Source organism: Poromitra crassiceps, assembly GCF_964638095.1.
Source record: "Poromitra crassiceps genome assembly, chromosome: 5".
Taxonomy (NCBI): Eukaryota; Metazoa; Chordata; class Actinopteri; order Beryciformes; family Melamphaidae; genus Poromitra; species Poromitra crassiceps.
This window is the reverse complement of record NC_139642.1, coordinates 55,429,502-55,454,583: the sequence shown is the minus strand read 5'-3', so window position 1 is coordinate 55,454,583 and position 25,082 is coordinate 55,429,502. Positions and strand designations below refer to the sequence as shown.

General features: G+C 43.3%; 1 protein-coding gene across 1 annotated transcript in view; it reads right to left on the bottom strand.

The window, feature by feature from the left end:
- The window catches only part of naalad2 (N-acetylated alpha-linked acidic dipeptidase 2), a gene marked incomplete at its 5' end in the record, with an annotated part of 36,327 nt that extends 16,517 nt beyond the window's left edge, over nucleotides 1-19,810 (bottom strand). The window contains 9 exon segments of the mRNA XM_083637455.1: nucleotides 10,843-10,938; nucleotides 11,454-11,547; nucleotides 11,728-11,833; nucleotides 11,979-12,059; nucleotides 12,370-12,495; nucleotides 13,935-14,036; nucleotides 15,948-16,134; nucleotides 18,028-18,139; nucleotides 19,729-19,810. Of these exon segments, the coding sequence (XP_083493581.1) occupies nucleotides 10,843-10,938; nucleotides 11,454-11,547; nucleotides 11,728-11,833; nucleotides 11,979-12,059; nucleotides 12,370-12,495; nucleotides 13,935-14,036; nucleotides 15,948-16,134; nucleotides 18,028-18,139; nucleotides 19,729-19,810 (986 nt within the window).
- Nucleotides 19,811-25,082: the final 5,272 nt, after the last annotated feature.

The following is a 25,082-nucleotide window of genomic DNA, read 5'->3' as shown; positions in this document are numbered from 1 at the left end:
TCTGCTCAGGCCTCGATTATCAGTACCACCTTGTTGAAGAGAAAAAGAGCTGGAATGACGCCCAAACCTACTGCAGAGATAAGTTCACTGACCTGGCCACCATCGACAGCAGGTTCCACATGAGGAAGCTGATTAAGTCTGCAGGCAGCGGTTATGAGGGAGACGTCTGGATCGGCCTGTATGACAGACCACACAGCTGGAGGTCTCTGACCCCTGATGGAGATGAAGAAGCTACGTTTGAAAACTGGGGTAACTTTGAACCGAATAATCAGGGCGGCAAGGAATTCTGTGGTGGTATGACGGACGGCGGGATGATCCTCGGTGGTTTTTGGATGGATATGAGTTGCGATTCAAATCAAGCTTTTGTCTGCTACAATGATGACACAAATATCAGTGAGTCCCCAAAATAGAAACTAAAGTATTTTATATTTAATGTCAAAACTTTTTGCCAGGCCCGGGAGGGTCTCCTGGGTTTCCCTCTGATGTGAGATGTTTCTAGAAGCCCTTTGGTGTTTCTTTATCTCACCTGCATTTATCTTCATTCTCAAAGATCTAATTTAGATGTGAAAATAAAATAAACTTTGCAAAACATGCATCATTTCAGGTTTGACAACTGAGAGATATATCCATGTAAGCGAACCAAAAAACTGGACTGAAGCTCAGCACCACTGCAGGCAGCACTACACAGACCTGGCAGGTGTGAGGAACCTGGATGATAACCGGGGGGTCCAAACAGTGATACCACTTACCCAAACGGCTTGGATCGGTCTGTTCAGAGAGTCGTGGAGGTGGTGGTCAGGAGGGAGCGACACCTCATTCAGATACTGGAAGGATGGACAACCAGGAAATGAGCATCCCAGAGAGAACTGCGCTGTCAGCGAGATTGGCAATGAAACTCGTGGCAAGTGGTCGGACAGGAAGTGTGAGGACACATACAACTTCATTTGCTACAACCGTGAGTTATTCTCATCACTAACCAAAGTCACATTTATTATATGGCATGTTGTCTGTGTAAAAGTTGATATTAGTAAGAAACACAACTGTAACTGACAGGGGGCCTAAAAAATTAGGCCTATTAGAATTTTTTGTTTAAAAAAATATATTAAATTGTTAAATTCTTAACCTATCATTTATCGAATATTTTATTCACTAAAGGTTTCTTTTTATTTTCTCGTTTTTGGCAAAAAGTAAGCATCTAGAGAGAACCTCTGTATTGCCCAATCCCTCCCCTCGCCCCCCGCTTCCTCATTTACATGAAATGGTCAGGGCGTCCTCATTCCCGTGGTTTCAAATTCTGTTACTTTGTCATGGCCCTCTGCGTCTGCTACAAGCTATCTGCTACTGATGTAGGCTACAAGCTATCCTTTAGCGTCTGCTACTGACGTACAAGATAGCGTTTGCTACTGACGTACAAGTTGTCATTTTAGTGCCTTTCACGCCCGAGACCAGGGTTCACGTCCCGGTCTACATTTAAGTCACCTTTAATGTTTTTCTTATTGAACTAACCAAATCATAATCCTAACCTTAACAAAGTTGTTTTAGGTGCCTAAACATAACCGTTATGGTCTCATAAAAGATGGCATCTGGTGGTGTCGAAAAATGACGAGAAATGATACCCAGTGTGTTAAAAAGTGACACCAAGGGTCATAACAAAGCGGCGGAATTTGACGCCCTGGAATGAGAGCATGCCAGGTGTAGTGAACTGTAGAAATTACAGACAGATGTTTATTCATTTAGAGCGCCAATATTATATAGTCTACTTTTATTAACTGCTGGTCGCCTTAGTTCATAATGAAATATGTTACACCCCTAACATTACTTAATATCTTCACAGAAAATTCAGAGTAAATTTACATTTCGCTCCTCTTTTAGCCGACATTCAATCAATGCAGGTAAACTTTTAGCAATAAGCTGTTCATACTAAATCAGTTGTCCCTGCCTGACGCAGCTCTAGGCTCAACAACCCTGTCTCCCCAACCCTCTACCCCTACCAATGGACCAGCCCCAACTGAAAGAGGTGAGCAGCATCGTGTTGAATGACATGTCAGTTGGCATAATTGCAGGGGGTCCATGAGAATTTCTTTTTTGTATTATGAAAAAAGAAAAGATATGAAAAATGACTAATTCCTTTTCAATGATACTAATTCAAACTAATTATTTTCCCCACAATGATTATATGAAACAAAAGCAGCAATGTATTGGATGCTGGACAATTTGAAGCATAGAGTGAGTGTCTCTCGCTCGCTCTCTCTCTCTCTCTCTCTCTCTCTCTCTCTCTCTCTCTCTCTCAGCAGGTGCTGCTCCAAGCTCAACAACCCTGTCTCTCCACCTCTCTCCCACTACCAATGGACTAGCCCTACTCCCAACTGAAAGAGGTGAGTAGCATTGTGTTGAACGATATGGCAGTTGGCATAATTGCAGGGGGTCCATGGGATTTTTTACTATATAAAAAAAGAAAAGATAGGAAAAATGACATGATAATAATAATGAAATGATAATAATTCAAGCAAATTATTTCTCCCACAATGATATATGAAATAAAAACAGCCTATAGTACAGGTACTGTATGCATTGGATGTTGGACATTTGGAAGCATAGACTCACTCTCTCTCACTCTCTCACACACACACACACACACACACACACACACACACACACACACACACACACACACACACACACACACACACACACACACACACACACACACACACACAAGGTACACCTCCAGGCTCAACAACCCTGTCTCTCCACCCCTCTCCCCCTACCAATGGACCAGCCCTACGCCCAAATGAAAGAGGTGAGCAGCATCGTGTTGAATGACATGGCAGTTGGCATAATTGCAGGAGGCCCATGGGATTTTTTTTATTATATGAAAAAAGAAGAGAAAAATGATATGATATTCATATGAAACAAAAACAGCCTATAGTAAGTATTGGATGCTGGACAATTTGAAGCATAGAGTGACTATCTATCTATCTATCTATCTATAGCTGGAGTGACGCAGTTGAAGTTGAAAATAAAGCTGTCAGCAGACTCCACTCTGAACCTGAATGACCCTACTGTGATGGAGGCCATCTTGAAACAGGTTTGTCTCCAACAAATTAAACGCACGTGGATCTATATCTATCCCTCAGGCCATTAAACTATGATGAGCTCCCACATGGAAACTGGGCTTGAATATGAAAGGCAAGTGGTGGTGTGTGACAGCTGTATCTTTGGGGTTGTGAAATGAACACCTCCCACCACATATTTCATTGAAAATACATACATGCACATGGATATTCAATATATTTAATTTATTTATTCAAATATTCTGTTTGAGTTGGAATCTGTAAACATATCCTGTTTAATAGCTGGGAGAAAGCCCATATACTGAATATGACAAACGCAGATTATGCTAGCTGGGATATGCTCTTGTTACCCGATATATTCTGGCATCCTAAAAGTCCTGTTTGTTGTTTGCAGACAGAGGTTATGATTCTGCAGATAGAGGTTATGATTCTGCAGACAGAGGTTATGATTCTGCAGATATAGGTTATGATTCTGCAGATAGAGGTTATGATTCTGCAGACAGAGGTTATGATTCTGCAGATAGAGGTTATGATTCTGCAGATAGAGGTTATGATTATGCAGACAGAGGTTATGATTCTGCAGACAGAGGTTATGATTCTGCAGACAGAGGTTATGATTCTGCAGATATAGGTTATGATTCTGCAGATAGAGGTTATGATTCTGCAGACAGAGGTTATGATTCTGCAGATAGAGGTTATGATTCTGCAGATAGAGGTTATGATTCTGCAGACAGAGGTTATGATTCTGCAGACAGAGGTTATGATTCTGCAGACAGAGGTTATGATTCTGCAGATAGAGGTTATGATTCTGCAGACAGAGGTTATGATTCTGCAGATAGAGGTTATGATTCTGCAGATAGAGGTTATGATTATGCAGACAGAGGTTATGATTCTGCAGACAGAGGTTATGATTCTGCAGACAGAGGTTATGATTCTGCAGATATAGGTTATGATTCTGCAGATAGAGGTTATGATTCTGCAGACAGAGGTTATGATTCTGCAGATAGAGGTTATGATTCTGCAGATAGAGGTTATGATTATGCAGACAGAGGTTATGATTCTGCAGACAGAGGTTATGATTCTGCAGACAGAGGTTATGATTCTGCAGATAGAGGTTATGATTCTGCAGATAGAGGTTATGATTCTGCAGACAGAGGTTATGATTCTGCAGACAGAGGTTATGATTCTGCAGATAGAGGTTATGATTCTGCAGGCAGAGGTTATGATTATGCAGACAGAGGTTATGATTCTGCAGACAGAGGTTATGATTCTGCAGACAGAGGTTATTATGATTCTGCAGGCAGAGGTTATGATTCTGCAGACAGAGGTTATGATTCTGCAGATAGAAGTTATGATTCTGCAGACAGAGGTTATGATTCTGCAGACAGAGGTTATGATTCTGCAGATAGAGGTTATGATTCTGCAGACAGAGGTTATGATTCTGCAGACAGAGGTTATGATTCTGCAGACAGAGGTTATGATTCTGCAGACAGAGGTTATGATTCTGCAGACAGAGGTTATGATTCTGCAGATATAGGTTATGATTCTGCAGATAGAGGTTATGATTCTGCAGACAGAGGTTATGATTCTGCAGACAGAGGTTATGATTCTGCAGATAGAGGTTATGATTCTGCAGACAGAGGTTATGATTCTGCAGACAGAGGTTATGATTCTGCAGACAGAGGTTATTATGATTCTGCAGGCAGAGGTTATGATTCTGCAGACAGAGGTTATGATTCTGCAGGCAGAGGTTATGATTCTGCAGACAGAGGTTATGATTCTGCAGACAGAGGTTTAGCCTGGGTAGCAGAGGTTATGACTTATGAAACTGTCCCATGAGCTTAAAGTTATACATCATCAACATTACAAGCAAGCAACAAATCCCAAGGACTAGAAGGGTCGAGAGAGAGAGAGAGAGAGAGAGAGAGAGAGAGAGAGAGAGAGAGAGAGAGGGAGAGAGAGAGAGGGAGAGAGAGAGAGAGGGAGAGAGAGAGAGAGAGAGAGAGAGAGGGAGAGAGAGAGAGGGAGAGAGAGAGAGAGAGAGAGAGAGAGAGAGAGAGAGAGAGAGAGAGAGAGAGAGAGAGAGAGAGAGAGAGAGAGAGAGAGTACAATTACACTTGAAAGATATTCAACACATAACAGCCTGGTTAATGCCACTACAAGGTGATCTTTCCTGGTTAGTGGAGCGCAGAACTTTCCTTGTAGTTTGCATGAGGCAAATGGGGACACAGACACTGTGGTCACCAACAGACACTAAGGGCTACCTACCAGCCATTTTTGGAAAGCCTTTGTTTTAAGTTGTCACTTAGTCCCTCAGATAGGCTACTTGAAGATACAATGTAGACCAACTCTGATTGAACATCATGAAGATATTTTACAAGACTGAATGCATAAGGATGGTGTAATATGGGCACAGTAGCCTAAAATTGAGAGAAGCTGGCTGGTGACTCTCGAGAAGTAGAAGAGGAATTCAATTAGGGGGGCAGAAAATACAACTGAGGGCGGGGGTAAAGCCCCCACAAGTCTCACATTTAGAAACAGAATCAACTTTCTCAGCCACTGTCGCCCAAGAGATGAGGACCTCCAATATGGCCGACAGAGGTCCAGGTTTCTCCCATGTACTGCTGCTCTATAGAAAAAGAGATGAGGACCTCCAATATGGCCGACAGAGGTCCCAGGTTTCTCCCATGTACTGCAGCTGCTCTATAGAAAAAGAGATGAGGGCCTCCAATATGGCCGACAGAGGTCCCAGGTTTCTCCCATGTACTGCTGCTCTATAGAAAAAGAGATGAGGACCTCCAATATGGCCGACAGAGGTCCCAGGTTTCTCCCATGTACTGCTGCTCTATAGAAAAAGAGATGAGGACCTCCAATATGGCCGACAGAGGTCCAGGTTTCTCCCATGTACTGCTGCTCTATAGAAAAAGAGATGAGGACCTCCAATATGGCCGACAGAGGTCCAGGTTTCTCCCATGTACTGCTGCTCTATAGAAAAAGAGATGAGGACCTCCAATATGGCCGACAGAGGTCCCAGGTTTCTCCCATGTACTGCTGCTCTATAGAAAAAGAGATGAGGACCTCCAATATTGCCGACAGAGGTCCAGGTTTCTCCCATGTACTGCTGCTCTATAGAAAAAGAGATGAGGACCTCCAATATGGCCGACAGAGGTCCCAGGTTTCTCCCATGTACTGCTGCTCTATAGAAAAAGAGATGAGGACCTCCAATATGGCCGACAGAAGTCCCAGGTTTCTCCCATGTACTGCTGCTCTATAGAAAAAGAGATGAGGACCTCCAATATGGCCGACAGAGGTCCAGGTTTCTCCCATGTACTGCTGCTCTATAGAAAAAGAGATGAGGACCTCCAATATGGCCGACAGAGGTCCCAGGTTTCTCCCATGTACTGCTGCTCTATAGAAAAAGAGATGAGGACCTTCAATATGGCCGACAGAGGTCCATGTTTCTCCCATGTACTGCAGCTGCTCTATAGAAAAAGAGATGAGGACCTCCAATATGGCCGACAGAGGTCCCAGGTTTCTCCCATGTACTGCTGCTCTATAGAAAAAGAGATGAGGACCTCCAATATGGCCGACAGAGGTCCCAGGTTTCTCCCATGTACTGCTGCTCTATAGAAAAAGAGATGAGGACCTCCAATATGGCCGACAGAGGTCCAGGTTTCTCCCATGTACTGCTGCTCTATAGAAAAAGAGATGAGGACCTCCAATATGGCCGACAGAGGTCCAGGTTTCTCCCATGTACTGCTGCTCTATAGAAAAAGAGATGAGGACCTCCAATATGGCCGACAGAGGTCCAGGTTTCTCCCATGTACTGCTGCTCTATAGAAAAAGCGATGAGGACCTCCAATATGGTCGACAGAGGTCCAGGTTTCTCCCATGTACTGCTGCTCTATAGAAAAAGAGATGAGGACCTTCAATATGGCCGACAGAGGTCCCAGGTTTCTCCCATGTACTGCTGCTCTATAGAAAAAGAGATGAGGACCTCCAATATGGCTGACAGAGGCCCAGGTTTCTCCCATGTACTGCTGCTCTATAGAAAAAGAGATGAGGACCTCCAATATGGCTGACAGAGGCCCAGGTTTCTCCCATGTACTGCTGCTCTATAGAAAAAGAGATGAGGACCTCCAATATGGCTGACAGAGGCCCAGGTTTCTCCCATGTACTGCTGCTCTATAGAAAAAGAGATGAGGACCTCCAATATGGCTGACAGAGGCCCAGGTTTCTCCCATGTACTGCTGCTCTATAGAAAAAGAGATGAGGACCTCCAATATGGCCGACAGAGGTCCAGGTTTCTCCTGTACTGCTGCTCTATAGAAAAAGCAGCTAAAACTGGTTTTGTTGTTCAGTTGCAGAAGAAGATGAAAGAGAAGGGGATGAAGAACAACATCAAACTTGCATGGGGAAAGGAGCCGGATGGAAAAGTCTTCCATAAGGAAGAAAAGAAGAATAAGAGAGAAGACCTGTAAGAGACCTGTTTGTCTTTCATTCTGATGTATTGCCGTATAACCATAGTAACAATGTAGGTGTAATCTTTATTTGCTCTTTGTATTGATAAGGCCTACAGTTTTTTAACACAATTTTCTGCTGTGGATTTTGATTTGACAATTAGAAACAAATAATTTAAATATATCTTTCTAAAAGGGGTCTTTGGTTCCCAGACATTTTGGACCCATATACTTTGTTTAGGTAAGATTTTAGGTTTATTTTTTCTGCCCATTCAAATGAGTACAATGAAATTCAAAATATATGAATTTCAAAATATATGAAATTCAGAAGAACGTTTATTTGTTCCAGGCTAACTGATTGAGCAGTGCACAGTGAATTGCTCATGGGAAAGTAACAAACTAACACACGCACACACACACACACACACACACACACACACACACACACACACACACACACACACACACACACACACACACACACACACACACACACTTTCTGTGCTCTCATATTGTTTCCAGTAAAAATAAGCAAAATACCATCACACTGTATTTTATGGTCATTTTGAAAACTGATTAAAATGGTAAAAATTAAATTTCTCACAATTACTTGATTGCTAAAATGATTGTTTAAAAAATGTGTCTGGATTTTTTTGTTGCACTTCACAAGGTGATGCCTATGCTTCTGACATTTGAATGTCAAAACTTTGAATGTGTGAAATTTTATGTGTGAAATGGCAATAATTATTCATGTGTTAATATGATAGCTTCCCATCTAAATTATTTGTTTAAATAATATTTTAGTATTTACATAATACAGAGTGCAAACATGGATCAAGCTAAATATGATTTTTATGGAATGAAATAATTTAATCAAACATTTGTTTTTCCTTTTTAGTTTGACAAATGAAGAGTTAATTTGCAAAAACATTTAAATGCCATTCTTAAAATGATTAAACAATACCTGTTTGATACTCCCTGGAGTGCACATAAAAAACATTTGAGTTATTTTTTCTTACAAAATAATTACAATATAAATACATCAATATATAATATAAAGGGATGAAAAATATACATGGAGATACCGATTTTGCAAATGAGCTCTTCAATATTCAAATGAACATGGTAAAATGAAAACTATTCTGTCCTTTTCATTTGAAAATTTAAACGTAAAATGTATCAGCTGATAAAAAAAAATAAAGGTTTAAAAACAAACCAAAGTTTCACTTGTTAATCTTGTAGTAGAGTAGGGGGGCACGGTGGCGCAATGGTAGCGCTGTCGCCTCACAGCAAGCAGGTCCTGGGTTCGATTCCTGCCTGGGACGCTGTGGGCGCTGAGGGTGTGTCGTCACTGCCCACTGCTGCCCAGGTGGTGTCGTCAAAAGTGTGTGTCTGTGTGGAGTTTGCATGTTCTCCCCGTGATCCCCTGGGGTTTCCTCCAGATAGGAACCCCCCGCTAAAAACATGCAAAAAAAAAAGAAAAGAAAAAGAGTAGGGGTGTAACCCCGGTGCCCTGGCTACATTCCCACACAGGCCCTCCTTCCATCATGGCCACCTAATCATCCCTCATTATTCCTTATTTGGCAAATTCAGTCCTCAACTCTCCACCGTGATAGGCTGATGTGTGGTGATAGGCTGATGTGTGGTGATAGGCTGATGTGTGGTGATAGGCTGATGTGTGGTGATAGGCTGATGTGTGGTGAGCGTTCTGGTGCAAACTGGTTGCCATGCGTCACCCAGGTGGGTGCTACACATCACCCAGGTGGGTGCTACACATCGGTGGTGGATGAGTTGAGTACCCCCCCTCCCTCACTTCACATGTGAAGTGCTTTGAGTACAGTATCTATAAAGGTGCTATATAAACCTAATCAATTATTACTATTAATTGAATCAGTTGTACAGCAGTAGTGCCTATAGCACAGAGAAAACAAGGCCTGTGTCTCTCCTGCTTGTTGACAAGATGCAGGAGATACCTGGTTGTTGTTGTTATGGGGGTTGTTGGTCCAGGAACTCAAACACAGTACAACACTATAGTTGAGGGACACTTGCATATGCTACTACGTACTTGGGGTGTGTGTGTGTGTGTGTGTGTGTGTGTGTGTGTGTGTGCGTGCGTGTGTGTGCATGCAAGTGTTTCTCTCCCTCACAGGATGTACAAGGGCCTCCTTTATACTTCATTTGGCTACTTGCCAGTGGGTCATTACAGCCAAACAGGAGAAAACAAGAGTGCAGAGAGCGATGGAGAGCATCTCTAAAGAGAGCATCTCTAAAGAGAGTCTAGTTTAAAGTTGTGGTGTGGTGAAGGACAGACTATAGTGACAGGAGGAGAAGAGAGACATTTATTAAACTAGAGACCATCTTGCCACCAACTAGAGACCAACCAATAGAGACAGTCGGCATGTGTGGGAACGGCCACAAAATGTTATACGGCTGGCGCGCGCGTGGGGTAAAACCGCCCATACATCTCAATGGACTGACTCACCAGAGGAAGGTGCTGCGGCTCTACACTACAGGTTTGGGGATTCTAGAGCAGAACACAAGACGTCTGCTCAGATGTGCGTTTACTGCGGTGGTCAAATCCCCGATCGTGTCTGCCTGGGCTGGGCTAGCAGCTAAATTCTAACTTTGCTGAATGGATCGAACGGGGGATTTACCCCACCCTGACCACGCCCCACAGCCAGGCTGAGCCAGCTATCCCAGCGTCTATGACGAGACATCGCCTCAACCTATGCCAGCAGCGGGAGATGGGGGGGTGGGGCTTGCTTGGACGACGCCCATTTTCGAACCCTGCCTTCATTTAGATGTCAAGGCAACTAACACACCTGTAAAGTTCCGTGACTTGCACACAGTGTTGATGCGGTCGTGTGTTCACAAAATCTGTCCACAGACAGACATATACAGACATATAAAACACCTGCTAAAGTACTCAAAACAGCTTCTGTGGAATAAGTTCCCGCTTCAATAGTAGGTGTCTCTCCAGGACCACATGCTGTCATGACGACGCACGACGCAGACTCACAAAGGTGAGAGCAATACCAGCCAGCGGTGGCGGCTGCCAGTAAAGCTGTGCGGTGAGGTGACCGTGCAAATGAAGTGTTCGAAGCATGGACACAAATGCTCACGTGACACTGGACACTTACTGAGCGTTGAAGTGGTCAGTGAAGCCTGGGCCGATCACGTGACACTGGACACTTACTGAGCGTTGAAGTGGTCAGTGAAGCCTGGGCCGATCACGTGACACTGGACACTTACTGAGCGTTGAAGTGGTCAGTGAAGCCTGGGCCGATCACGTGACACTGGACACTTACTGAGCGTTGAAGTGGTCAGTGAAGCCTGGGCCGATCCTGTAGGAGATGTTCAGAGATCCTTTCCAGTTGTTGGGCGGGATCTCTCCTCCCATGTTCCTGTTGAAAACATTCACATGTTAATGTACACCTCCTAAATAGTCTATCACACACGCACGCACGCACTCGCACGCACACTCAGCAGTATAATTCACAGTTAAATAGATAGTCTACCTTTTCTTAAAGCAGCATTCAGTGATGTTTTTGTGTTAAAATAAGTGTTAAATGGCTCTATATTCTGACAGCAATCACTGAAATAGAGTGTTTGGTCAGTAACGTGGAACTCCCAACCCCCCGCTGTACTCTCCTCTCTCCTAGTCCTGTAGGCAGGGCGGATGTATCTCCACAACTGTAACTCATAGAGACTCACAGGTGGCGGCGTTGGATTCAGGATGAAAAAATACATAATAGTCCTCTAAACGCATCGCGATCTGACCTTCCGCTTTCCAGAAAATGTAAACATTTCTCTGATTGGATAGTGGGAGGTTGCCCACCGAGCCTAGTGTTTCGGCGCCAAAGGGGCAGATTAAAATTAAATAAACACAAACTAATTTAAATGAAATAATTATTTGTACTTCAGCAGGTGAATTGCATCATGGTAGCCAATGGGATGCACTGGAATCTTGGGAAGCCCCACTCCATCGTCAAGGCTGAGCCGGTAGGTATATTCTGCAAGAGAGGACCGTGTTAGACACATACACGCGCACACAGAAGCACACACACACACACACACACACACACACACACACACACACACACACACACACACACACACACACACACACACACACACACACACACACACACACACACACACACACACACACACACACACACACACACACACACCTTTAGCGGGGTAACCAGGTGTCAGGGGGTCTCCGGCTCCATTCAGGTTGAGAACGTTTCCTCTCTGGGCGCCTCCCCCTGGCAGGTTCCAGCCATCAGGGTAGGGCTACACGCACGCATGCACACACACACGCACGCACACGCACGCACGCACACACACACACACATACACACACACTTTTCCTAAGTATACAGATTGTCTCTATAAATCCACACTGCGACGATGCTCAGGTTAACAATATGCAGACTACCTTCACTCCAGCAGCGCAGTAATCTGCTGGGTCTGAGAACATGATGATTCCCTTTGCTCCTGCTAACATGGCATTCTTCACCTGGGGAGGGAGGGAGGGAGGAAGGGAGAGGGAGGGGGAGAGAGAGGGAGGGGGAGAGAGAGGGAGGGAGGGAGGGGGAGAGAGAGAGAGAGATCATATGGTCGGCCAATTTGATGGATTTTTATAGTTGATGTTGTGTTTGTTGTGTCCATGATCAATTAATCCACATTGAATTTTATTATAAATAAGATGAAAATGTATTTAACTCAATAAACTTGTGGAAGGAATTGTGAGCATTTAGCCACATTAGGCTTATTCTTTGAACTTGCAGGTGTGAAGGTGACGTTATGACCAGCTGAGTTTCCTATACCTTATTCCCTCTGAATATCTTTCCGTATCTGACGATGACAATCTTCCCAGTCACATTGATGCCCATCTGCCTCTCCAGCTGGAAGAAGTCTTCTGTACGACCATAGTTCACATACACCAGATCCCCCTGGGAGAGAGGGAGGACATTTTGTGTGCTTGTGTGGGTGGAGATGTTGTATCGTTAAAATCTTCTCGTCTTTCTGCTTTGCCATCTCACCATCTTTAAATGCTGCAAGTCTCAAAACTTTCTCCAATTTAATGAAAACTTTCTCCAACTTAATGAGAACAAATCTGAGCTTGTTCTTTTTTTGGCCGCAGAGATGCTTCGCTTAAAATTCAGCATAATGGTGGCCTCAGGCTGGCCTGGCATCCAATGTCAAGCCAGCGGCCAGAAATGTGAGAGTATTTCTTTTTTATTCTGTTCCAAATTTTAAGAAGCATGTGCAAACAGTTCAATCTTGTTCTTTATCAGTTAAGAAATATCTCTTATATGAGAGCTGTTCTTCCCCTACTGGCTTGCATTCAACACCTCTCATCTGGACTGCTGTAACTAATCTAAATCATAAATGTCTCTCTCATCTCCAACAGCAAGATTTTAACTAGAACTCAAAAAGAAAGAACAAAAACAGATCAGATGACAACAATTTGAGCCAATGTATTGTGGATTCTGCTTCATTTTAGAATTGATTTGAAGATTTTATTTACTTTTAAGGCTCTGATGGGTGTGACTCCAAGCTACATCACAAATCATTTAACCCCATATGAGCCAGAGCCGAGCCTGTGGTGCTACGGTTCTGCGGGCCTTTGCCATCAGGACTCCTGGCTGTGGGACAGCCTGTCTGAGGAGCTCAGGCTAGCCACATCAGTCTCATCTTTTAAATCAGAATCAGAATCAGAATCAGAAAGACTTTAATGATCCCCGGGGGGAAATTGGGACAAGTTACAGTAGCTCGCTCACAGAACACACATAGCATAAAATAAACAGTAGTAAATGCAATATTAAGCAAAATAAGCAGAAGAACACAACATAGCATTAAACCACTTATCAAAACAAATGTTTATAAAACAGACTTGTTTTTAGATAAAGACCTTATATTGTGTTTTTCCTTTGATGTTCTTGTCTCATTTTACATTAAGTCTCACATTGCTTTACTGTTTATTTTATTTTAGACTTCGCGCAGCACTTTGATTTATATTCTCTTGTTCAAAACAAAACAAAGATGCAGCTTTCTTCATATTTATGTAGACAGCACACATTCATCAACATTTCTGTTCATGTGTCTTCTCAATTCAGGATGGTGGAAATTTGCTTTACTCTTTGTGTGTGTGTGTGTGTGTGTGTGTGTGTGTGTGTGTGTGTGTGTGTGTGTGTGTGTGTGTGTGTGTGTGTGTGTGTGTGTGTGTGTGTGTGTGTGTGTGTGTGTGTGTGTGTATGTGAGAGGGAGAGAGGGAGAGAGAGTGTGTGTGTGTGTGTGTGTGTGTGTGTGTGTGTGTGTGTGTGTGTGTGTGTGTGTGTGTGTGTGTGTGTGTGTGTGTGTGTGTGTGTGTGTGTGTGCATGTGCGTACCTCAGGTTGTCCCTTGGGAGAGAAAGCACTGTATGGAGGTACAATGTCAGGCACATTCTCATAACCCTCAGGAACTGGCTCAGCCAAGGAAGTGTTGAAAACCTGAGAAAGAGATGAGATATGAGATGACACTTCACTATCTGAATGATTTGAAATGTTTATTGTATCTGAAACAGGTCCAGCTGAGCTCAGGGAAACAGAGTGGAATCACTGTGGCATTTCAGAACTAAGTTTCACATTACAGCTCTCATACATACTGTACCGGCCATCTGTATGCCAACAAGCACGTCCAAACAAATACTGAGAATTATTGCAAGTCCTACTTCACCTTTATCTTCCAGAGGTGTGTTTATGAAGGACTTTTAGTATCTACCGTGCTTGTCCTGGGGAGCCTCTGACCTGATGAACCTGGAAGGTTCACCGCTTCACTAAGGTTGGTGGTCTCAGGTAGGCTAGTCTCAGTAGCTTTGGTCCTCCTTATTCCCCCCCAACATGTTATTTTGTTTCCTTTCCTTTTTGTTTTACTTTCTTGCACATTGTATTGCATACATTTGTTTTGTGACTGGTTAGATCTAGATAGGCTCGTTCTCTGTAAAGTCCCTTTGAGACATCCTTGTGATGAAGGACTAATAAACTAGATAAACGTGACTTGTCTGTCCCTCTCTCTGTGACTGGGAGGACTGTCTGTCCCTCTCTCTGCGACTGTCTCAGACCTGCCATCACCAGAGACATCAACCAGTCTGTTCCTTGGCGACAAACTTGTTCTGGGAGTGCTGACATTTTGATTTTCAAAAATCCTGTAGGTGCATAAGGTTATCCTGATATCAGACTGAATTGTCAACATGTTACACTCCATTTCCATCTTCTTTGAGGCAGAATTCAAGATTCGAACGTCTGGAGCCAGACAAGAATAATATAAGGTCCTACTGTCAATGCATCCCAAACTCCATGCAGGAGATGACCAGGGCTGTGGCAAAACAACATCTACAGTGAGAGAAACCCTGGAATTATCATTTTTGCTTCTGTGCCATAACATTATCTCACACACACACACACACACACACACACACACACACACACACACACACACACACACACACACACACACACACACACACACACACACACACACACACACACACACACGGGTGACTATGCTCTTATCAGTCTGCAGGGCTATAATAGGACCTTGGACTTGCTGTTTTCATAGTGAAGAGTAGAGGTGTGAGAGAGATAAGTGAGCGCAGCATGCGGCTGTTTTCATAGTGAAGAGTAGAGGTGTCAGAGAGATGAGTGAGCGCAGCATGTAGCTGCTTTCATAGTGAAGAGTAGAGGTGTCAGAGAGATGAGTGAGCGCAGCATGTAGCTGTTTTCATAGTGAAGAGTAGAGGTGTGAGAGAGATGAGTGAGCGCAGCATGTAGCTGTTTTCATAGTGAAGAGTAGAGGTGTGAGAGAGATGACTGAGCGCAGCATGTAGCTGTTTTCATAGTGAAGAGTAGAGGTGTGAGAGAGATGACTGAGCGCAGCATGTAGCTGTTTTCATAGTGAAGAGTAGAGGTGTGAGAGAGATGAGCGAGCGCAGCATGTAGCTGTTTTCACAGTGATCTGAGACTATAATAGATGGGTGCAAACAATACTAACAATATTTTCCTCAGAAACGAGTATAGAGCTTTTGCCAGTTGGGTATTTGATAGACATACAAAGACTGCAATTATGTGTGGGGATAAGAATGTTTTGCTTGCTAGTTAATCTTTTTGATATGCTGTTGTGTGCTGTGGGTGTTTGTGTTTGTGTGGGTTTGTTCAGTCCAACTACTTTGTGTGTATCTTCTTCCTGTGTGTGTGTGTGTGTGTGTGTGTGTGTGTGTGTTTGTTTGTATGTATGTACGTGATTGTGTATTTGATTTGTGCTACTCTACAGTAGGTTCATGTGTTCATTCAACATGCGTGCAGATAAGCACTGTACGCATGTGTATATTTTCGTTGATATCGAGTATGTCTTCCGTACGGTACCTCTTTGCCTAGCTGGTCGACGATGGAGATGTAATTTGGTTGGGATTTGTTGGGATAGGACAGCAGGACATCGTATGGCACCATCTCCACTGAGTCCAGTCCAAAGCTTAGCCAATCCTCCTTGATCTCCTCAGCATAAACCCGGTTCTGTTCGGTACCAGCCAGGTGAGGGAGCTGTGTAAACTTTCTGTGGCGAGAAGAGCAAGGGTTACAAAAGTGAGTTTGTGAGTGGAAAGTGGCCAGATTGAATCTCTAGAGCAGTGGTTCTCAAAGTGGGGTCCTTGAGGGGGTTCCAGGAGGTCCCAAGCAAAAAGGGGAATAATTTATTTTAGCTATAATTCCATCCATAAGTAATACAATGACAGAATATATGACTATTATATATAGAATATGACTATTTTGGTCATGGGTTTCATACACTTTCTGTAATAAGATGGGGGACCCTAGGACAAAATATTATCAAATGGGGGTCCGTTGTCTAATTTGTGTCTGTTTAGGGGTCCTTGATGTGAAAAAGTTTGAGAACCACTGCTCTACTGTAGATTGGCTGGGGAAATGTGAGTGTGGAAAGTGAACCAGTAACGCTCTCCTTTCCCTCAAAGTGCCCTTGAGCAACTATTTCAATTAAAAAACAACTTTTTTAAAAATCCTTATAGAAAGGTTTGCCCTCAAAAACATCAATTCTGACACACAATACTGTGGCAGTGTGTTTATGTGGACAGACGCAATTCTCTTCTGTTTTTGCAATACAATGCGGTTTGCATTATTTGGAAATCCCAGATGCGAGACTTAAATTCCCACTAGTATTTGAACATGGCACAATACTTACAGCTACTGACAAAAGAAAAACACTCAAGTATTTGGACCTTGGCTAAAGATAATATACATTGGCAGCTTTTTGGAGTGAGAGAAATGGCCCAGCTTGCCTGCTGCAGAGATCAGACTTCTTCACTGCAATAAAGCCTATGTTGCTGTATATATCAGACTTCTTCACTGCAATAAAGCCTATGTTGCTGTATATATCAGACTTCTTCACTGGAATAAAGCCTATGTTGCTGTAGAGATCAGACTTCTTCACTGGAATAAAGCTTATGTTGCTGTAGAGATCAGACTTCTTCACTGCAATAAAGCTTATGTTGCTGTAGAGATCAGACTTCTTCACTGGAATAAAGCCTATGTTGCTGTAGAGATCAGACTTCTTCACTGGAATAAAGCTTATGTTGCAGTAGAGATCAGACTTCTTCACTGGAATAAAGCTTATGTTGCTGCAGAGATCAGACTTCTTCACTGGAATAAAGCTTATGTTGCTGTAGAGATCAGACTTCTTCACTGGAATAAAGCTTATGTTGCTGCAGAGATCAGACTTCTTCACTTGAATAAAGCCTATGTTGCTGTGCTGTAGAGATCAGACTTCTTCACTGCAATAAAGCCTATGTTGCTGCAGAGATCAGACTTCTTCACTGGAATAAAGCCTATGTTGCTGTAGAGATCAGACTTCTTCACTGGAATAAAGCCTATGTTGCTGTAGAGATCAGACTTCTTTACTGGAATAAAGCTTATGTTGCTGTAGAGATCAGACTTCTTCACTGGAATAAAGCCTATGTTGCTGTAGAGATCAGACTTCTTCACTGGAATAAAGCCTATGTTGCTGCAGAGATCAGACTTCTTCACTGGAATAAAGCTTATGTTGCTGTAGAGATCAGACTTCTTCACTGGAATAAAGCCTATGTTGCTGTAGAGATCAGACTTCTTCACTGGAATAAAGCCTATGTTGCTGTAGAGATCAGACTTCTTCACTGGAATAAAGCCTATGTTGCTGCAGAGATCAGACTTCTTCACTGGAATAAAGCCTATGTTGCTGCAGAGATCAGACTTCTTCACTGGAATAAAGCCTATGTTGCTGTAGAGATCAGACTTCTTCACTGGAATAAAGCCTATGTTGCTGCAGAGATCAGACTTCTTCACTGGAATAAAGCTTATATGCGCTTCTAGGAAAAGTTGCCCAACTACATTCCCTCTAGCTTTTGAATACTCGCACTAACAGAGAGGACAGGCTCAGTGTGCTGCTAGCATTTTGTACCTGAGATGCTTTCTGATCTGGTCAGGTCGCATTTCATCCAGGAACTCCCTCAGATACTGGCTGGAGGCACCGTCGTTTGGAGAGTTTGGACGTGTGGGCCTCGCAAACCAGCCTATAAACACAGTACAGGCAGTCAGTGAAGCATTCAATAACAATGTCGTCATCGCTTCAATGTGTGAAAATATACCTTTTCTAACAACAGAACCAACCATCCAAGGTGGACAAAGCAGATGGAGATAACAGACTACATACAAACTGTGCCACCCTCCTTTTCTGCTTGAAACTTAATTGTGTTAGGTCTTGAGAGACAATTAAGATGGTCACTTGTACAGGCTAAAAAGGAGGCGTCACACTATGTTAGACATTGTTACAGGAATGGAGATATGGCTGTGGACAGCATGCCTGCTGTGAGCATACAGCTGTGAAATCTGGCAGAGTAGTGACAAACCACAGAAAAACACATCCAGGCTCACACACACACACACACACACACACACACACACACACACACACACACACACACACACACACACACACACACACACACACACACACACACACACAGACACACACACACACACACACACACACACACACACACACACACACACAATGGATGGAAGATAAAAAGGGAGAAAGATCCTCTTGGATTAAAAAAGGAAAAACAAAAGAAAGATAGAAATGAGTCAGGAAAGCAGTCAGGAGGTTTGGGGCGTTATAGTCAAGTCTATTTATATGTCCCTTTATCACAAGCATGTCTCAGAGGGCTTTAAATAGCATAATATACAGTGCCACATGTCTGTGTGTTAGGCTGGGGTCAGTTGGATTCATTCGCAGACACATGGCGGCCGTAAAAGGCTTGCAGGCAAGAGTCAACGTGGACTTCAACAGTGCGACATGTCAGGTGTGATGAACTTATCATCAATTATGACATCATCACTGTTGACATCGTCTTCAATGACGACATCATCAACACCTTTGAGAGTGACATGCGACGTCGTCACCTTCAACAGTGACATCATCAGTGAAATCATCAACGATGACATTATCATCAGCGGTGACATCATCATCATCATTGACAACAGCGCTGACATCATCCATCATTATCATCGGTGACATCATCTAACAGTCGTCATCATTGGTGACATCATCTAACAGAGTCAGTGGACTAGAGTCTACTAGACAGTCTAACTCCTATAAAAACTAAACTACTATTTCTCCTTATGTTGTGTAACTCTTATTATACACTAAAGTTCAGAGGTTTTAGAACATTTTTCCAGTGTGTATTGAAATTTAAGCAGTGCAATATTGTGCAAATACTGCTTCAGAGGGTGTAACACAGTCTGTAACACAGGGTTTGTTTTGGGACCCGTTTGCATCAACTGTCAAAACGGTTTGACAGTCCATGCAAACAAAGTTCCCACATTTTGTTGACAATATTGCACTGCTTAAATTGCAATAAACACTGGGAAAATTGGGTGTTCTAAAACTTTTGACCCATATGTTGAATTGCAACTCTGTGCCTTCACCAGGATGACTGCAAATTATGAATGTTACTAAAAGTGTCCCATAATAATCATTGTTTTGTTTATAATGGACTTTTCTTTCACAAACAGAACCTTCAGTGAGCTACATAATTATGACTACATCTCTGCCCAGGTTAGGTTGTGTGATGTTATATTAATAGCAGCTTGAGCTTACCTATGATGAACCCCAGCAGGAAAAACGCTGTTATAGCCACAACCCACCAGATCCACCGACTCAGCCTGCTCTCCTTTCGCATGTTGAAGCAGTCCCAGTGGCCTGCTGGATCACACACGCACACCAGCACAACTCACACTGCAGTTAGCCCACCGAGAGAGAGAGAGCGAGAGCGAGAGAGAGTGAGAGAGAGAGAGAGAGAGAGAGGAATTTGTTTAAATAGTGCAGAGTGGAGAGCAGAGAGAGATTAGAGAGAGGGAGAGAGAGAGACAGAGAGAGAGAGAGAGAGAGGAATTTGTTTAAATAGTGCAGAGTGGAGAGCAGAGAGAGATTAGAGAGAGGGGGAGAGAGAGAGTGAGAGGAATTTGTTTAAATAGTGCAGAGTGGAGAGCAGAGAGAGATTAGAGAGAGGGGGAGAGAGAGAGTGAGAGGAATTTGTTTAAATAGTGCAGAGTAGAGAGCAGAGAGAGATTAGAGAGAGAGGGAGAGAGAGGAGAGAGGGAGGGAGATGACAGAGAGAGGGAGGGAGAGAACAGAAGAGAGAGAGGGAGGAGGGTAGGCGAGTCATTGTCTGGCAAGGGACAATAGTCTCTCTGCCAGAGAGGCAGTGAGTGGAAAAACAGCCTTCTGGTCTTAGTGCACCTTGACCGCTCCACTCAGTGCTGGCTCCATGTTGCTGCTCAACATGCGTCTCTAGATGGCAGCAGAGAGGCTTTTGAACCTGATCAGTGGACAGTTTCCTCAAATGCATCTTAACTAAACCTTGTACTAAATAGCAGCTGTGAGTCTAGTCTAGCGTCTAGTCTCTAGGCCAAGTCTCTGCAGAAAAGCACAGGAGCAACAGATCTACCGCTCTCCTATTCTGTTTGAAAAGGCTCAGGTCTTATGTCAGGATCGGCGTCGGAAGACATGTGGATCTATTCGCGGATAGTTGAGGGCCACGGGAAACTTGGTAAGTCTTGAGAAGCTGGGGTGTTGTGGAACTTGATAGCTGAGTCTGCACTGTTCGAGGATGGGAACGGTTGCAGAGGTTGCAGAGGTTGCAGGTTGCAGAGGTTGCAGAGGTTGGTGTGATCCTGGTTTAGATTTATGAATCACTAGAGAGGACCTGCAGGAACAGGACCTTATAGATCCGAATATGACATCACCTGTGTTATGACATCACCAGCGAAAGGCATGAAATACACTTATGAATCATGACATCATCAGTGATCGATGACATCATAGTAGGAATGACGACGTCAAAGTAGGAATGATGACGTCATCCTAACAGTACCCTCCCCTCAATTGGGGTGCCCGCTAAATCCATTTCAGAGTGATTCATACTGTCTGAGGGGGAGGGGAGCCTGAGGGGAGGGTACTGTTAGGATGACGTCATCATTCCTACTTTGACGTCGTCATTCCTACTATGATGTCATCGATCACTGATGATGTCATGATTCATAAGTGTCTTTCATGCCTTTCGCTGGTGATGTCATAACACAGGTGATGTCATATTCGGATCTATAAGGTCCTGTTCCTGCAGGTCCTCTCGAGTGATTCATACTGTCAGGATCGGTGTTAGACATGTGGATCTATTCGCGGGTGGTTGATGGCCAAGACACTCTCGGTAACTGAAGTCTGAAGTCTCGATGGGTAGGGATGCTGGGGAACTCGATAGCTGAGTCTGCACTTGTTCAAGGTTGGGGAACGGTTGCAGAGATTGACGAGGTTGCAGGTTGCAGAGATTGATGTGATCCTAGTTTAGATTTATGAATCACTAGAGAGGACCTGCAGGAACAGGACCTTATAGATCCGAATATGACATCACCTGTGTTATGACATCACCAGCGAAAGGCATGAAAGACACTTATGAATCATGACATCATCAGTGATCGATGACATCATAGTAGGAATGACGACGTCAAAGTAGGAATGATGACGTCATCCTAACATCTTATATGTGCATGCTAGAAGAAACAATGACCATGTCCGGCTCTAATGAATATATGTGTCTATAATGAGATATTGGCTGAAAGAGAGTACAGCAAGCTTGCATGATTGACGGGGCACCAAATCATATTTAAATGCAAATGATCTATTACTCTAAGAGAAGGACTAAGAATTTAAATTCCTCAACAATATGAAAGTCCTTATTTGGGAAAATCTTATTCTACTCCTTAGATTCATGTTTACTTGTGACATTAAAATCTCACATCAGAAGGAGCCTAGAATAGAGGCTTTAATTTTTAGGCAGAAGGGTTCTGAAGGAATGTAAGTCTTCCTCTTCACCTTCTTTTCAGGTGTGTGGCTGATGGACATGATCTCTGTTATACAGATGGAGAGACTCAGGTCCCTGAGAACCAACATGCTTGGAAGGTTCTCAACTGTCTGGGACAGTGTTTTTGGCCTCTTTTGACGAGGTTAAGAATGACCAGTGACTGAGGTTGGGGGTGACGGATGGCTCGCCCAGCTGGTATCTTATGGACCCCTTGCTTACCCTCAGGCTCTTCTAAATTTCGTGTCAACACTACAGTTGGAAGAGCCCTCTCATCGACCATAGGATTTTCGTTAAACAATCTGTGTTGGGCATTAAACTCACCTTATTTCCGCACTTTGAAGTCACAGGTAGGGTCGGGTGGGGAAAACTAAGCTTAGTTGCCGAAAAAAAGTGAACGGTGGTGGTCTGTCTAAATGCATTGTAGAATGTATGTACAAGACAAAATGATGCCAGTGCGCATGCGTCTGGACTCTGTTTCCAGGCAACTCTGTGATTCTCGTCAAATTGTCTTAAAAAAAAGAACAGCTCACTTTTTTCCGCAACTAGGCTTCCGATATAATTAGTTTGCCCCACCCGACCCTACCTGTGACTTCAAAGTGCAGAAATAAGTTAGTTTAATGCCCAACACAGATTGTTTAACGAAAATCCTATGGTCGATGAGAGGGCTCTTCCATCTGTAGTGATAACACAAAATTTAGAAGAGCTTGAGGGTAAACCCCTTGCGTGGGATCCCTTGTACATTATCTCCTACAAGCACATAAACACCTTATACGGCTGGTAGTAGCACCATGTTGTAATGTTATTGTTAATGATGCATGTTTTTTCCCTTACTTTCTTTTCCTGTGTCTGAGCCTGTTTGTCTTGTTCATATATTGTTTATATATATATATAAATAGAGGCAGAAGGGTGTATTTATTATCTTCTATATCTTAATTTTTTGTTATACCAGGTGTAAATGTGACCTTACACCCTGTAGTTCCCTCACATCACATGGTGTGTATGTGTTGTGTGTAATTAATGTCTGTGCTCGTGCTACAGGAGGATCCACTGGTTTGCAGTGCTTGGCAGCCGTGGTGGAAGCAACTGGATTAACGCCACGAACAGGCGGTCAATTGTTGGATGTTGGATTACATTGTAAATGCTGCTGCAAACATGCTAACATGCTAAATGTTGCTACTACTTAGGCTACCAGGTGTGTGTGCAGTACCTGGCGGGTTGGGCAAAAGGGTTTGCAGCTGTAACTGACATGTATTTATAGTCCTGGATGCTCCCATTGCTAATTGAAGGGGTATAGCAAATGTAAATGGGAGACTTATAAAGGTTTATGGTTAACAGTTAATATACGTGATTATATCTAGGAAACTGTCAATGGTATAGCGGTTAAATGTATGTTTAAATGTGTTGTTGACTGATATGTGAAGTGTGTCTTTGTTGGTGCTCCCCTACTAGTTTATCCCAATCATTGTTTGCAGCAGCAGAACCTGGGTCATACTCCTCTCATTTTGCCTACAGGCCTAAACTTATGTTACAGCCCTATATTGCTATAAATAGGCAGACATATTTTCCCACACTCTATAGGACAGGCCTTGCCTTGGTCGCGCTTGACCCCTCAGCTCTGTGGACAGCTGTGCTGTGCGGAGCGGAGGACGGCTCTCTTTCATGCGGTGGGCTGGAGCGTGAAGCGGGCAGGACGCTCCCAGCTCTGTGTGGAATGCAGCCCACCACACGGCCCACCCTCGTCCCACACCACACGGGTTTACCAGAGAGCCTGACGGGGAAGATGCTTTGATGAAGCCAACAACAGTCCAGGCCAGTAATGAGGAGGCTGATTTTGATCTAATTGAGTCATCCCCATTTTGAACTGAGCGTTTGTGCACAACACGCTTGTTGATGTTTGGCTGCTTCGATCGCCCTGGGATGCCAGCTGGACCTCATCAGTCACCGGCGCACCGCCTGCTGCATTAAAATCATTTATATTTACCAAAGGCATTTTATCATATGACTTGGTGCAATAGGTTGAGGCGATGTCTCATCGTCATAGACGCTGGGTTAGCTGGCTCAGCCTGGCTGGGGGCGTGGTCAGGGTGGGGTACGTTCTATCCATTCAGCAAAGTTAGAATTTAGCTGCTAGCCCAGCCCAGGCAGGCAGACACAATCTGGGATTTGACCACCGCAGTAAATGCACATCTGAACAGACGATCTTGTGTTCTGCTCAAGCTCCAGCCCCTTCCCTAGTCTGGCAAGCGAGATGAAATGAGTTTGGTGAAAGCTCTTCACACTGAAGCAAAACTGTAGAGAAGATTATCTGTCAGCAGCCGAGGTGTTTTGCCAGTTGCCACTATACTGTTCTCTCATCTCTTTTCTCTCTCTCACTTAGGCTACTGATGCCAGAAGCTTGAAAATAATGATAGATTGTTCTTTATGACAAAACAAAATGACATGTTACTATGCTGTATTATGCAAACTGTGAGTGAATTAAGATGAAATACTAATCGAGAAAAAATAAAATAAACCACTATATTATTGGAAAAAGAAATTTAAAATAAAGTGCACTTTATTTCAGAATAGTCCAAATAAATCAGACCCTGCTTATTAAGAAAGCATGGCATTCCAATATTACAAAACAATAAGGTCATTATACAGCAGTGAATGTCTATAAATTCCACAAAATGGCTGTAATAGCCTATCAAAAGAAACGAGCAACAAAAATCACACCAACATATTCTGACAAATGTGTGTTTAAAATACCTGTTCTGCCTTAAACACTTGGAAAGTCAAAGGAATTCATCAAACCAGCATGTCAAAAGGCATTTTTGGTGAAATCTTGAAGTATAGAAATTAAAATAATTAAAATAACTGTAAATTCTGTTCATAGACTAAGTGGAGATTGCAGCACCTTTTTCATTGCATCTGTGAGGGTGGAGGTGGCTCCTGCAACAGAAAATTGTCAGATTATGATAATATGCCATCCTTGCACAGACAGATTCAAAGAAACCTCATGGAAATGTCCTAAGCTGGTATAGAGCAATTGATTTCTACAAACACAACTATTTGGACATGTTCTTTTTTACCACGTGCGTGTGTCATGGTCATT